The sequence below is a fragment of the Oncorhynchus mykiss genome, chromosome 18 (assembly GCF_057628025.1).
Source record: "Oncorhynchus mykiss isolate SJ-2025 chromosome 18, ASM5762802v1, whole genome shotgun sequence".
NCBI lineage: Eukaryota > Metazoa > Chordata > Actinopteri > Salmoniformes > Salmonidae > Oncorhynchus > Oncorhynchus mykiss.
Window position 1 is genome coordinate 26,176,389 of NC_143039.1, and position 15,913 is coordinate 26,192,301.

Consider the following 15,913-nt stretch of genomic DNA (forward strand, 5'->3'; position numbering starts at 1 on the left):
AGATGTTACACTAGGGACACTCCAACATAATGTACATATCCTATGAATACATGACGTCCCTCCCTAGCACCTCTGAAAGACACAGACAGTAATACCCCCCTAACCGTCTCTGTCATCATGCAAAATGAAGAATCCTCTTAACTCCTCATTCAAGTGGCTTCAAAATGGATCGAAATCATTACTTGAACTGGAGAAACGCTGAACTTGTGCCATCAACAATCCCTCTAAGACTTTAGCTCAGTGTTAAAACAAGGGAAGGGCAGTGGTTCACGTCTGACTTGGAATCAGAGGAAAGGGAACCTGGGAAAGAAAGATGTGGTAGTTGGACTGAAATGTTAAGAAGTCTGCCTGGGACACTTGGTAGTTGGACTGAAATGTTAAGAAGTCTACCTGGGACACTTGGTAGTTGGACTGAAATGTTAAGAAGTCTGCCTGGGACACTTGGTAGTTGGACTGAAATGTTAAGAAGTCTGCCTGGGACACTTGGTAGTTGGACTGAAATGTTAAGAAGTCTACCTGAGACACTTGGTAGTTGGACTGAAATGTTAAGAAGTCTGCCTGGGACACTTGGTAGTTGGACTGAAATGTTAAGAAGTCTGCCTGGGACACTTGGTAGTTGGACTGAAATGTTAAGAAGTCTGCCTGGGACACTTGGTAGTTGGACTGAAATGTTAAGAAGTCTGCCTGGGACACTTGGTAGTTGGACTGAAATGTTAAGAAGTCTACCTGAGACACTTGGTAGTTGGACTGAAATGTTAAGAAGTCTGCCTGGGACACTTGGTAGTTGGACTGAAATGTTAAGAAGTCTACCTGAGACACTTGGTAGTTGGACTTTGGTTGGATGGACAATGGACTTGAAACGTTTGGAGTGGACTTGGAACATGTGAAGAGGTATTAGAAAAGGTGGTTGTGGGATTTGGACTGGGAATACTGTGGGATTTGGACTGGGAATACTGTGGGATTTGGACTGGGAATACTGTGGGATTTGGACTGGGAATACTGTGGGATTTGGACTGGGAATACTGTGGGATTTGGACTGGGAATACTGTGGGATTTGGACTGGGAATATTGCGGATGATGTCGCTGGGAACGTTTGCGTCGGTTGGCTTTGGCCCTTGTTGTTTCATGTGAGGAGCCTTTCTGTTGGCCTTGTGTTTCCCATGCCAAGCTGCTGAATCCTCTTCGTACACAGAGAAGCACAGAGAGGATGGAGTGACGACTCTACTCGACAGAGGGAAGACACTCGATTAGTTTTATGCCATGCAAATACCATCACATTGCACTTAATGTCACACACACACACACACACAAATATAAATGCACACACACGCACATGCTTTTTGGAGACCAGTGGTCATTCACCAAGTGTATTCCTACATAGTATGTACATGAAAAAGGAGTGATGTAATTATATTATTGTCCCAAACACCTCTATTGGTTTATGTAAAGCAATAAGGTTGTTTGTCAAAGTACAGAATATATATATATATATTCCAGATGGAAGTTGCCCCTAAACACAGATCTAGGATCAGCTTACTCCCCAAATAATAACTTTAACCATTAGGGGGTAAATGCAAAACTGATCTTAGATCAGCATTTATGGACAAAGTCATCCTACTTACTATACAGGAGAGCTAAAAGCACAATCATTTGATTGACGTTGTGTTTTTGTTTTACCATGTTCCGTTATCTATCTTGCAGAATAAATGACAGCCAATATATTTTGGACAGAGGTGGAGGAAGGAGGGAGCAGCTCTCCTGTAGTCATTATTCCAGGTGACTTGTAATGTGTACAGTATTTAAACGTGTGAAAGAGCACCATAAGGCTGTGGGTTGGTTATATAGCACGGTATTGTAACAAAGCAGACAAAAAGGTTAAGCTGCATCGCAAATGGCACCCTATTCTCTATTTAGTGCACTCTTTTTTGGGGGGACCAGAGCCCATATGCTCTGATCTAAAGTAATGCACTATATGCACCCACTTCATATCTCTCTAAAAAAGAAGCACGGAATTGATTAGAGTTTCAACCAGGGATTTAATTTTCAATTCGGAATATTAATTGAAATTCTGTTCATAAAACGAAAACTCTGTCATTGGAAAAACAATGGGCAAATTGAATAGACTGAATTAGAAAGGGAATGGTCTCCATCACTGTGTATAGGGTATTGAGAAGGTACGTTGTGTTGCTATGTGCTGTGTTATACTTATGGCCCAAATGTTTTCCTGACCTCATGCCCTGACCAGGAAAACGTTGATCCCCAGTTGTAGGCTATAGCTAAGGCTAAGGGTTGTTCCTGTTCAGATCACATGCTCAGGAAAAGGTCCTGGATCTGATTAGGAAACAGTGTTCTAGTGCAGTATTACACTAGAACTATAATATAGTATACAGTCATCTATTATTCAGATCAGATTGACATAACCCACATTTAGTGAATTACGTGAAATATTTTACATCAAATAGTATCAAACTACTATGTGGTGTGTGTGTGTGTGTGTGTGTGTGTGTGTGTGTACAGTGTAAGATTGAATCAGCACAGACGCCTCTACCCCATCCTCCCACAACTGGTCTCATTGCATCTGCCAAAGGCCAATAGTGTGTGTGTGTGTGTGTTTTATGAAGTGTCGGTCAGAGGTTCCCTGTGGAGATGACCCACACGTTCTGCATGAGTCAGACTGCTCAGGCTCATGCACACACAGTGGTGGAAAAAGTACCCAATTTTCATACTTGAGTAAAAGTACAGATACTTCAATAGAAAGTTACTCAAGTGAAAGTCACCCAGTAAAATACTACTTGAGTAAAAGTCTGTATTTTGTTCTAAATATACTTAAGTATCAAAAGTCAGTGGACTTGGTCAAATATACTTAAGTAGTAAAAGTATAAATAATTTCAAATTCCTTATATTAAGCAAAGCAGATGGCACTGTTTTCTTGTTTTTAACATGTACAGACATCATTTACAAACAACGTATTTGTGTTTAGTGAGTCTGCCAGATCAGAGGCAGTAGGGATGACCATGTGTTCTCTTGATAAGTGCGTGTGAATTTGACAATTTTCCTGTCCTGCTAAGCACACATGTAACAAGTACTTTTGGGTGTATGGAGTATGTATGTAAGGAGTAAAAAGTACATTTTCTTTAGGAATGTAGTAAAGTAAAATTTGTCAAAAATAGTAAAGTACAGATACCCAAAAAAACTACTGAAGTAATACTTTAAAATATTTGTACTTAAGTACTTAACACCACTGCGTGTACACACACACACACACACACACATACAGTACACAGATATATAAATACACAGGCATACCAATCAAACAGCGAGCAGTCCTTTGTGCCACAGAAACCTCATTACCTGCGTCTCATGCGTTACCTTATCCCCTGATCCCATGTGATTCTGGTCAAAGTAGTGCACTACATAGGGAATAGGGTGTTGTGAGATTTGGACATTGTCTGTTTTTCTGCACTGCTGTGTCACCCTGTAACCCGTCTGTTGTACACCTCCTATTAGTTTTACCACTCCCTTCACTCCACATCTGTAGATAACTATATAATATAGACCCGATAGAGGATTTAGGAACGTTAGGGAATGGTGACATCATGGCCCTCTTCAAAGGATTGTGGGTAGTGTGGTTCTCTTAGGAGTGAAGGTAGAGCTGCCAACTGTGATTCCACAGTATGTTATTAGAATCAGAGAAGGGATGGGCACTGAGGAAGATCTCTCACCTCATTGGATGAGCACCTGGGGGACTGGCCAGAGCCCAAATGCGCGGAGTCCTCCAGAGATGAACCAATGAGAGGGTTTCTTTTTTTTCACGTGTGTAGTTTAGAGTGCTGGATCCTGTCTTGAGATCCACACACACAACTACTTTCCTCACAAATATATCAATAACATGATTTACATGAAGTCTGATTTTGCTGTATGTCAAGTTACGAATGGGTTCAAAGAGCATTCCTATAATGACTCAGGAATGGACAAAGAGGCTGCTGTATGGCTGAATCAAAACCAAGATAGAAACACACAACAGAGCTGATATGATTCTAGAATAGATTATACAAGCCAGAGTTGTCTGTTCTACGTAGTTTCTACCTGAAAAAGCCCCTACAGCCTTTCACTGATGTGTGTTATCAGAAAGTCATGTTGCTGGAAACTGGGTACTGGTCATGTTGCAGAAGAGAAGTGGCACAAAGGACTATGGGAAGAGTAGTTCATTGAGTGTAGTTAATCAGAAACATGTTCTATAAACTCAAGCCTACCAAGGACACAGTTTGGAATTTTTGCATCACCCCAGATCATACTATCAGCCCAAAAACAACTTCTTGCCCCTAGAAGTTCAAATATCTGAAGGGACTGGATAGGGGACAGGGTTAACTATTAGGCTTTAGGGAACTTCCGCCATATTGTTTACACTTGTCTGCTCTGCCAAACACAAAATGTGGAAGTGCCTCAGTTGTTTCTGGACCGGGCCTCTGGGGGGTGCAATGACTTCTGGGTAGTGTGGTTCTACTAACCTCCATCTCTGTCCTTCCCTCCCTGCATGGCCACAATAAGTGTTGCTCCCAGCCAGCATGAGAACCAATAAGGATGCAAACTGTGAAATGAACATATTTTGTATTTTATTATTATAATTATTCTGCAATAATAATGGCTTTGGTTTGAAAAGTGTAACTGTTTTTAATCTCTTGTTTTTGTAAACATTTTTGTTTTGACCTTTTTTTTAACATAATGATCATGTATAGACATTTTTATTATTTTATTTTTAAGATAGTTGTTATTATAATGAATTATTATTCTAGCTATTTATTCTAGCAATAGTCTTCCAACTATAATGTACTGTGGCAATGCATCCTAACTATAAGATATTATGTATATGAAGAAATGATCATATCGACTCTGCAAAATGATTTTTCTTAATAAAAACAACAGTTAAGAATCTGCCTCTTGTGTGATATTTCCTTTCACAATGTGTGTGAAATGACAGAAAGATGACCTGAAGACTCCCGAAGACTACTGTTGGCTCCTACATTGAGCACCTAGGATTTTGCTTAGTGGGCTGACATGGTCTTGCATTGTGTAGATCAAGGTTTCCCAAACTCGGTCCTGGGGCCCCCCATGGGTGCGCGTTTTGGTTTTTGCACTAGCACTACACATGGATTTAGTACTGTAGATATGTGGTGGAGTAGGGGCCCGAGGGCACACAGTGTGTTGGGAATGTATTGTAAGGAAGAGTAGCTGCGGCATTGGAAGCAGCTAATGGGGACCCATAATAAATACTACACAGCTGATTCAAATAGTCAAAGCTTGATGATGAGCTGGTTATTTGAATCAGCTGTGTAGTGCAGGACAACTTAATGTGCACCGGGGGGTGTATAGGACCGAGTATAGGAAACCCTGGTAGATAACCGGGTTAGATACCAGGTCGGTTACGTGGACTGATGATGCACTCAACACAACTCGGAACTAGTAAGTCTCCGACTTCTGATTTTGATGCATGCAAGACCCCCCCACCCCCCTCCAAAAAAAGACCAAGTTAAAGAACTCTGAATGGTGAAAAATAATTTGGAAAGGACATCCAACTCGGAATTACAAGTCAGAAACTCGGGCATCCATCCTAGAGCCCCGACTTCTCTGACCTGAAGATCACTGACATCACGATTTTTCCCAATTAGAGCTTGTTTCTTTTCAGAGATCCCAGTTGTCTTGAAGGCACCATGACAACAGCTTGCAGCCTCATACGGTGTCATACTGTTCTCCACTCCCTGACAGCATGCCTGCAAAGCAAAGCAAAGCACATTCTCTCTTCCTCTATCTGCTTGAGGATTCTTCACCCAATGTGGTTGCTATGGCGACTCAGTGACGGCTACGGTTGCCGCGTCAGAATGTGGTGTGACCCAGGTGATGCGTTACGACAACCGTAGATCTTCTAGGCAGAGTGTGTGTGTGTGTGTGTGTCAGGCTGTAATGTGAGGAGACCTAAGGTTAGCAGCCCTCTGTAGGATCTTAATGAGGGTGACACACACCCTGATAACACACACACACCCTTCACGTGCCTCTTGGGTTACACAAACATACACTCTTGATGCCATCTTTGTGTAAGTGTAACTAATTAGCCACTAACATCACTGACATAATGCTGTTTACATACAACACACATCAACACTGTTTTAACATACTCCATCAAAAACACAAACACAGTTGACCCTGTTTTAACATAGAGACTATAAAACAAACAACACACACACACACACACCCGGCCCAGGGTATAATGAAGTTAACAGCCATCTCATGGAGTGGAGTTTCTCACAGGCTCTATGAGTCAGAGAGAGAGGTGGGGAGAGAGAACAGGGAGAGAGAGAGTCAGAGAGAGGGAGAGAGTGTGTATATGTCCCTTTAGTCACCACTCATGAGTCATATATTGTATAGAGAGACTATGGCCATTGTGGTTTCAACACATAACCATGACAATGCGCTTAGATAACATCACATCATTTTAGCATCTACTGGGGGCTACTGACTAGTAACAGTTCAGGGTGATGGGGAGGATTTTAAACCCAGCTGATTTAACAGAAATACAGTCCTTAGTCTTTTGACCAACTGGGTTTAATGCCGGGTCATCTGCGTGCCACAAAACTGTGTTCACCCGAGTTTGGTTCACCAAATGACCTCTGTTACATGCTCATATACTGCTAAACTGATCTAGAATCCAAATGGTACTGTGAGAATTCCAATTCAGTACTGATCTAGAATCCAAATGGCACTGTGAGAATTCCAATTCAGTACTGATCTAGAATCCAAATGGTACTGTGAGAATTCCAATTCAGTACTGATCTAGAATCCAAATGGCACTGTGAGAATTCCAATTCAGTACTGATCTAGAATCCAAATGGTACTGTGAGAATTCCAATTCAGTACTGATCTAGAATCCAAATGGCACTGTGAGAATTCCAATTCAGTACTGATCTAGAATCCAAATGGTACTGTGAGAATTCCAATTCAGTACTGATCTAGAATCCAAATGGCACTGTCAGAATTCCAATTCAGTACTGATCTAGAATCCAAATGGCACTGTCAGAATTCCAATTCAGTACTGATCTAGAATCCAAATGGCACTGTCAGAATTCCAATTCAGTACTGATCTAGAATCCAAATGGTACTGTGAGAATTCCAATTCAGTACTGATCTAGATTCTTAGTGTACCTCAATGTTCTGTAGTTTGTGTTAGTGCTTCAGCTACATCTGATACTGCTGCTGCTCACATCAGAGAGATAGATGGAGAGAGAGAGAGGGAGGGGAGAGGGGTGAGCAAGAGGGAGGGAGAGAGACAGAGGGAGGGAAGGGAGAAAGAGAGGAATGAGAGAGAGAGATGGACGAAAGATGGAGGGAAAAAGAGAAAGGAGAGAGAGAGAGAGAGACATCAAAGGAGAGGAAATGAAAGCTAAATGTACCATCAGCATAATTTCATACTTCAGTAGAAATGAGGCCAATGCGGTAAATGCTCTCTCCCTCTCTCCCTCCCTCCCTTGCTCTCTCATTCTCTCCCTCCCTTTCTCTCTCTCACCTCTCCCTGCTATTTTTAGCTCTCTGGTGGGGAATGACTATAGACTGCCACTGTAGGGGAAAACCGGGCCTGCAGAGATGCGTGTATTTGTGTCTGTCTTGTCTGGTCTGGTCTGGTCTGTCTGTCTGTCTGTCTGTCTGTGTGTGTCTCTGTGTGTGTCTGTGTCTGTCTGTGTGTGTGTGTGTGTGTGTGTGTGTGTGTGTGTGTGTGTGTGTGTGTGTGTGTGTGTGTGTGTGTATTTTCACTTTATGTTAAAATACGGCAGAGATTTTCTGTCTACCAACTAGGCCTAGTAAGTAGCTTGTATATCAGTCGGAATGAAGTGTCATTTCTCTTTGTAAATAACATTGCGTAAGGGCGCCTCTCTGAGTGTATATGTGTTACTGCACCCTGCTGCTTGATACTGTATCAATTCGGTGTCCAGATGCGGATATATTGAAAGCAGCTCACACTCCGGGCACATACGACGTCAAAGAGAAAATACTTACATGAATAGCTGATGTTCGATAGTTCTACATAAAGCACCACAATCTAAATGTTTATGCAATTGTACAATACCGATTGGTTTTCGACTTGGAACAAGGGCCATCTTATTGAACTCCCGTAACCACTGATCTAGGATCTGCTCATCCTCCCCAATTCTAACCTTAACCATCGGTGGGAAAAACGCTAAACTGAACCTAGATAGACGTCTAAGTGCAACTTCATGTTTATGCTCTGAATCAACCCATTTGTTTTTCTCAAGGGGGGACATCAAGTTTGTGTGTGAGAGCGCTAGCTGGCTGTCAGAAGTGACGGAGTAAGGGAGGGAGGGGAATAGGGTGGACAGACACCGCTAGCCAACAGAGGGGGTGGCGTTTGATTCGGTAAAAACCGAGATTGAACGAACGGACTGTGTAACCGACGAAACTGCCCCTTTAAATCAGGAATACAGCGCATTCGGAGGTGAGTTGGGAAATATCACTCTATTTTATCTGTTTATATCACCTCTTTACAGAACCGTGTACTTATTTGCGGTTTATGTGCTCTTGCCTTCCCGATTTTGGTCATGGAAAAGCAGCGTTTATGGGAAAGAGAGAGTCACGAATTCGGGTTTCCCAAGCCAGGGCGGAGAGAGAGGGTGGGGAGGAGAGAAACTGGGGGACAGGGTCTGTGGGAGAAACGTTATCAAAACGTCGGTAGCGCACGCTGTAGCTGATAGATCAGAGGGAAGCAGCGATGTCTAAACAGCTGGATGTTTTATTGAGGGAAGTGTCAAATTTGCATAATAGGCTATTTGCAAGACATGCATTATTTCCAACAGGCGAATAGCGTCCATAAGCATTCTAACGACATGTCAACAACCTATTCTCCGGCTGAGATTCGACTATGCAGTAGGCCTATTACCGTAGTAGGCCTATACGTGTGTGTGCGTGTGCACGCGTGGCCGAGGAATAGGACACTGTTTCATCCGTCAAAATGCCCGCATTCTGTTTTAAATCGGCAGAACAATCTGACAGGCATGCAGGGGCAACACACACACACAGACCCATGTAGTCCATTGTTGGGAATTTACGCGTGTCGCGTCAGCTATAGGGTCCATATTGGATGCTCAGCCATTTCATTTGCCTACCAGTGGAATTGCCATGAACTGATAAATACCGTCAAATCAATACCGTGTATTGTCTAATCATGTTAGCCTACTAATGTGATGGTCTATACTAGCACACTGCACAAGACACGACGATACTGTTTATAACTGGCTATTCTTTGGCCTATAGGCCTGGATATAATTCGGAGTGTCGAAAAATAAATCATATAGGCTGTCAAACAATGCTTCAGGTCACTTACCCTTTGTCTGGGAATGAGAGAATATACCCTCGTTAGGAAAGTTTGAAACTAGTTGGAACATCAACAGGCGTATGAAATTAGCTCTGTGGTAACAGGCGGGCTATAGGCCTAACGTTTCTGAAACGTTTTAACGGATATGACAGCATGAATGACCGTTTTCTTTGCATGCCTTACATTTTATCATGCACATTTACTGCCTTTAAACTGTCAAACTTTATATCTAGTTAGTAGCTCATACATAATGTTCTCTCTTTCTCTCTCTCTCTCTCTCTCACTCACACACACACACACTCACACACACACAGCCCTAATTAGAGCCATTAATCTCAAGGTCCTCCACAGTAGAGTAATTACAGCAGGACTCCTGAGAGAGAGAGAGAGAGAGAGAGAGTGAGCGAGCGAGAAAGGGAGAGGGAGAGGGAGGGAGAGGCACATATTTTCTGGTGAATAGTTTAGTACAGTACTTTATTCTACAGCCCTGTGACAACATGAATGTATTGAAACTATGGGAACTTTCTAGCACATTACACAATTAACTTGTTTCTGTGAATCCAAAAGAAATGAAAGACAGTTATAAATTACTATGTAGTTGAAACGTGTATATGACTGTAACATAATAGTCACCAAATGTTAAATCTACAGTACCTTCATCACTCCAGTATCCCTGCTCATTGTAAATATGGCATTGGAACTGACCCTGTATAAAGTATGTTTACTTACTTATTGTGTTCTCCATATTTCTTCTTATTTCTCGTGTGTTTTTTTTTCTAGTATTACATTGTTATTGATTATCGCATTGTTGGGTTTTGAGTCTGCAAGAAAGCTATTTCACTGTACTGTGCATGTGATATTAATAATGTGAAACTTCTACTCTGCAGGAGGTGAAGGTTTACAGCTGACCATCTGACCTGAGGTCACAACCACTCCTGTCCATCTGACCTGAGGTCACAACCACTCCTGTCATCTGACCTGAGGTCACAACCACTTCTGTCCAGCTGAGTGACCCAACTCACCTCATCAGTCCTTTCCCTGCACACACACCTGCCCTACCTGGTACACCTGTCTACCAACCCAACACACACCTGCCCTACCTGGTACACCTGGCTACCAACCCAACACACACCTGTCTGGCCCTTGGTGCAGACTGGCCCTCCGATCTGCACACCATCCGCTAGGTTTGTGTGTGTGTGTGTGTGTGTGTGTGTGTGTGTGTGTGTGTGTGTGTGATTTAGGACAGTAAATGTACATTCAAGCCTGAGGGGGAAAAAAACACGATGACTGTAGCAGAAAACCACATGAGGGCAGTATAAAGCTGCTTTTAAATTATTTCTTTCTCCCCCCCCCCCCTTCTCTTCTCCCCTCCCCCTCTCCATAGTGGGGGAGTGTGTATTGATGGATCAGGATGTCAACCAATAACAACATCGCGCAGGCCAGGAAACTGGTGGAACAACTGAGGATCGAGGCAGGGATCGAACGTATTAAGGTGTGTGTCAACGCTAAGGTTTTTATTAGCATGTAAGGAGCAATCCACTGTAAGAAGCAATCCACTGTAAGAAGCAATCCACTGTAAGGAGCAATCCACTGTAAGAAGCAATCCACTGTAAGAAGCAATCCACTGTAAGAAGCAATCCACTGTAAGGAGCAATCCACTGTAAGAAGCAATCCACTGTAAGGAGCAATCCACTGTAAGAAGCAATCCACTGTAAGAAGCAATACACTGTAAGAAGCAATCCACTGTAAGAAGAAGTCCACTGTAAGAAGCAATCCACTGTAAGAAGCAATCCACTGTAAGGAGAAGTCCACTGTAAGATGCAATCCACTGTAAGGAGCAATCCACTGTAAGAGCAATCCACTGTAAGGAGCAATCCACTGTAAGGAGCAGTCCACTGTAAGGAGAAGTCCACTGTAAGGAGCAATCCACTGTAAGGAGCAATCCACTGTAAGGAGCAAACCACTGTAAGGAGCAATCCACTGCAAGAAGCAATACACTGTAAGAAGCAATCCACTGTAAGGAGAAGTCCACTGTAAGAAGCAATCCACTGTAAGAAGCAATCCACTGTAAGGAAAAGTCCACTGTAAGGAGAAATCCACTGTAAGAAGCAATCCACTGTAAGGAGCAATCCACTGTAAGGATCAGTCCACTGTAAGGAGCAATCCACTGTAAGGAGCACTCCACTGTAAGGAGCAATCCACTGTAAGGAGCAATCCACTGTAAGAAGCAATACACTGTAAGAAGCAATCCACTGTAAGGAGCAGTCCACTGTAAGGAGCAATCCACTGTAAGGAGAAGTCCACTGTAAGATGCAATCCACTGTAAGAGCAATCCACTGTAAGAGCAATTCACTGTAAGGAGCAATCCACTGTAAGGAGAAGTCCACTGTAAGGAGCAATCCACTATAAGGAGCAATCCACTGTAAGGAGCAATCCACTGTAAGGAGCAGTCCACTGTAAGGAGAAGTCCACTGTAAGGAGCAGTCCACTGTAAGCAGCAGTCCACTGTAAGGAGAAGTCCACTGTAAGGAGCAATCCACTGTAAGAAGCAATCCACTGTAAGAAGCAATCCACTGTAAGAAGCAATCCACTGTAATGATCCGTCCACTGTAAGGATCAATCCACTCCTAAGAAGCAAACCACTGTAAGGAGAAGTCCACTGTAAGAAGCAATCCACTGTAAGAAGCAATCCACTGTAAGGAGCAATCCACTGTAAGAAGCAATCCACTGTGAGGAGCAATCCACTGTAAGAGCAATCCACCATAAGGAGCAATCCACTGTAAGGAGCAGTACACTGTAAGGAGATATCCACTGTAAGAAGCAATCCACTGTAAGGAGCAATCCACTGTAAGGAGAAGTCCACTGTAAGGAGCAATCCACTGTAAGGAGCAATCCACTGTAAGGATCAGTCCACTGTAAGGATCAGTCCACTGTAAGGATCAGCCCACTGTAAGAAGCAATCCACTGTAAGAAGCAATCCACTGTAAGGATCAGTCCACTGTAAGGATCAGTCCACTGTAAGGATCAGTCCACTGTAAGAAGCAATCCACTGTAAGAAGCAATCCACTGTAAGAAGCAATCCACTGTAAGGATCAGTCCACTTCTAAGAAGCAAACCACTGTAAGGAGAAGTCCACTGTAAGAAGCAATCCACTGTAAGGAGAAGTCCACTGTAAGATGCAATCCACTGTAAGGAGCAATCCACTGTAAGAGCAATGCACTGTAAGGAGCAATCCACTGTAAGGAGCAGTCCACTGTAAGGAGCAATCCACTGTAAGGAGAAGTCCACTGTAAGAAGCAATCCACTGTAAGGAGCAATCCACTGTAAGGAGCAATCCACTGTAAGGAGAAGTCCACTGTAAGAAGCAATCCACTGTAAGGAGCAATCCACTGTAAGGAGCAATCCACTGTAAGGAGCAATCCACTGTAAGGAGCAATCCACTGTAAGGAGCAATCCACTGTAAGAAGCAATCCACTGTAAGGATCAGTCCACTGTAAGAAGCAATCCACTGTAAGAAGCAATCCACTGTAAGAAGCAATCCACTGTAAGGATCAATCCACTGTAAGAAGCAATCCACTGTAAGAAGCAAACCACTGTAAGGATCAGTCCACTGTAAGGATCAATCCACTTTAAAGAAGCAAACCACTGTAAGGAGAAGTCCACTGTAAGGAGAAGTCCACTGTAAGAAGCAAGCACAATATCCCTCTCCCTGCCTCCTGTCTCTCTCCACTCATCCTCTCACCCTATCCCCCTTCTCTCCCTCTACCCCCCCCCCCCCCCCCCCCCCCCTCTCTCTCTCTCCCCCCCAGGTGTCTAAGGCAGCGGCAGACCTGATGAGTTACTGTGAGCAGCACGCCCGTAACGACCCGCTCCTCGTTGGCATCCCAACGTCAGAAAACCCTTTCAAAGACAAGAAACCCTGCATCATCCTATAGCTGCACACTCATCTCTGCACATCAGACACACACACACACCTCTGCCCACACACACACTCCCACTGGCTGACTCTGCAACAGCCAACAAGGCCCAGCTCTGTCAAGCTATACATACAACACACACACACACACACACACACACACACACACACACACACACACACACACACACACACACACACACACACACAGAAACGAAATAGCCACTCTGGAAAAGCGCCATACTCAATAGCCACAGCTAGGGGGCGGTGTCTGTGTTTACAGACCACATTGCCACATTAGTGATATTAGCCCTGAGTTGTGTCTCTGTGGTGCTGAGGGTAAGCCTGCACTAACATGCAGCCCTAACTGATACTGGTTACTGACTCACCCACAGAGATAGTGACACTCAAGTGGAGATGACAGATTTACTTCAAAAAGGGATTAGGACAATTATCTTAATAGGAATCCACAGTCGCCTACATGAAGTTATAGGCTGATGTATAGCATGTATTTTAGTGAATCAATGATTTATTTATTCATTGATTAATCGATTGATTGATAGCAGTATCTGGTGAGGTGGGGGTTTATGTGTGACCAATCTGGTGTAAAACCTGGGTCGTTTGTGTGATACAAGCTGTGTTAGCCCTCTCAGCTAAAGCCTAGCCATTAGCCATGGAAGTTAATATAAGTCTTCAGGTCTCAGGCATGGTTACCCATCACTAAACCACCGTGGCTATACACGGTGTGTTTGTTAGCCATATAGTGGCTGACTTGCCACTGACTTGCTAAGTATCACAATGGGGATGGCCCCTTCCTGAAACCTTGGGTCAACGGTAATGTCAGTGTTTCCACAAGACATTGTGTTTTTGTGAACATGGCATTGTAAACACTGAGCAGGTTGGTACATGCTGCATATGTACCCACTGTGTTTAAACCCGGATCATCTGCAATGCCACAAGACTGTGTTAGCCCACTGAGCTAAAGTATAGGCTACATACTCCCCCACTCTAGCGACGGTTATCGATCAACAGTGTTACTGCTTTGGTTTTGATTTCTTGGTCAGTGGGTTTTCTATAGGCCAAAACTCCAGCTGTGTCGACTTGTGGAGTAAGTTGCCCCTATATACTGATCTAAGATCAGTCTTGTGTTTTCCCTCTAATGGTAAAGGTTAGGATTTAGAGAGGGTCATCTGATGCTAGATCTGTCTAAAAGGCTGAGTTTACACAGGCAGCCTAATTCAGATCTTTGTCCACTAATTGGTCTTTTGGCTAATCAGATCAGCTCTTTTTCCCAATAATTGGGCAAAAGATTAGAATTTTGCTGCCCGTGTAAACACAGCCTAATGAAACTTCTATCTTGAGTACTGACGAGTACTGAGAGGCTAACTGTTCAAGTTTTTAACCCCAGAAGTATATATATAGTACATATATATATATATATATAATATATGTTTTTTAATTACTTATCGTTTCAATATTTTGTCAATTTATTGCCATATAGTTAGCAGATACTGTAGGTTTCCATTCACTCCTTAACTTACACTTGAGTCAAAAGTTTACCTTAACCACAGATCTAGGATCAGATTATCATCCCCAATCTTAACTTGAACCATAAGGGGGGTGTACAAATATCTGATCCTATATCAGTGGTTAGATACGTCACTAGTTCTGACAATGAGAGCAAGCATCAATTCTTGGGCTTTGCTTATTGGCTCATCGTGTGTTCTATTGAGGAACAAGAGCGAATTACAAAGTGGTGTCCCGTGTCCCCACCTCCACAGTCCTATTCCTCTACTCCCAAACCAAACTTGATTGTAAAAAATGTAAAAGACACTAGAGAAAATAAAAACAAAAGTGTATAAACTTTCTTTAAGCCATGTGCAGAAGTGATATGTTTTGAGAGTAGCTGTTTTGGGTTTGGTTTGAGTTTCTTTCTAAATGGAAGCAGGTCAGTCGAGTATTATTATCGAACTGTACAGTGTTTGTAAGATAAAACCTAGGCCAGAAATCAATCAAAGTGCATTAACTTTTTCCACCCCAAAAAAACAAAATGCGCTTTAATTGAATGTCAGCCTGTTGCAGAATCTTTTCTGTGGATGTTCAATTTTTGCGTAAATGTTTCCCTTCTGTCAGAATTTTGTCTGTTTCCTCATTCAGCTTGAGGCAGGTTCTCACACACACACACACACACACACACACACACAATCCCCTAGTGACTAAATGGGGAGCCAACCACATCTACAAAGCAGTGAAGTGGCCGTACTCATAGCATAGCTTCTTATACACAGGCACAGCACTGTGAGAAACAAACTTGAACCATTAAATCACTGTCTCTCTCTCACACGCACACAGACAGACACACACACAGTTTCCTAATGTCTTTTAAAAGTGATTATCTGAGGGAGATTATTGTTATTCCTTAATTCATTCATTCCACGGACGGTTATTTTGATTGATTGGTTGATTGATGGTTTGCCTTGTTGTGGTGTATTGTGTTGTATGCTGGTTAGGACCAGGAGTTTTACCTGGTCAAGTCACATGGTCAGGAACAACATTCTAGCCCTAGACTTAAGAATAGTTGAGAGTATTTGAGTGAACAGTCTTAAAAGAGGACACAACGC

The 15,913-nt window shown here is 42.9% G+C and overlaps 1 protein-coding gene across 1 annotated transcript; it reads left to right on the plus strand.

The window, feature by feature from the left end:
* The first annotated feature begins 8,375 nt into the window (after positions 1–8,375).
* On the plus strand, positions 8,376–15,343 carry LOC110495726 (guanine nucleotide-binding protein G(I)/G(S)/G(O) subunit gamma-7). The gene is made up of 4 exons (XM_036952137.2): positions 8,376–8,500; positions 10,264–10,560; positions 10,761–10,868; positions 13,186–15,343. Exons 3-4 carry the CDS (start codon positions 10,788–10,790, stop codon positions 13,309–13,311), a joined length of 207 nt encoding a protein of 68 aa, XP_036808032.1. The 5' UTR covers positions 8,376–8,500; positions 10,264–10,560; positions 10,761–10,787; the 3' UTR covers positions 13,312–15,343.
* Positions 15,344–15,913: the final 570 nt, after the last annotated feature.

Coding starts and splice junctions, on each gene's coding strand:
- LOC110495726 (XM_036952137.2), top strand. CDS start 10,788: ATGTCAACCAATAACAACATCGCGCAGGCCAGGAAACTGGTGGAACAA. Junction 10,869..13,185: donor CAGGGATCGAACGTATTAAG/GTGTGTGTCAAC, acceptor TCTCCCCCCCAG/GTGTCTAAGGCAGCGGCAGA.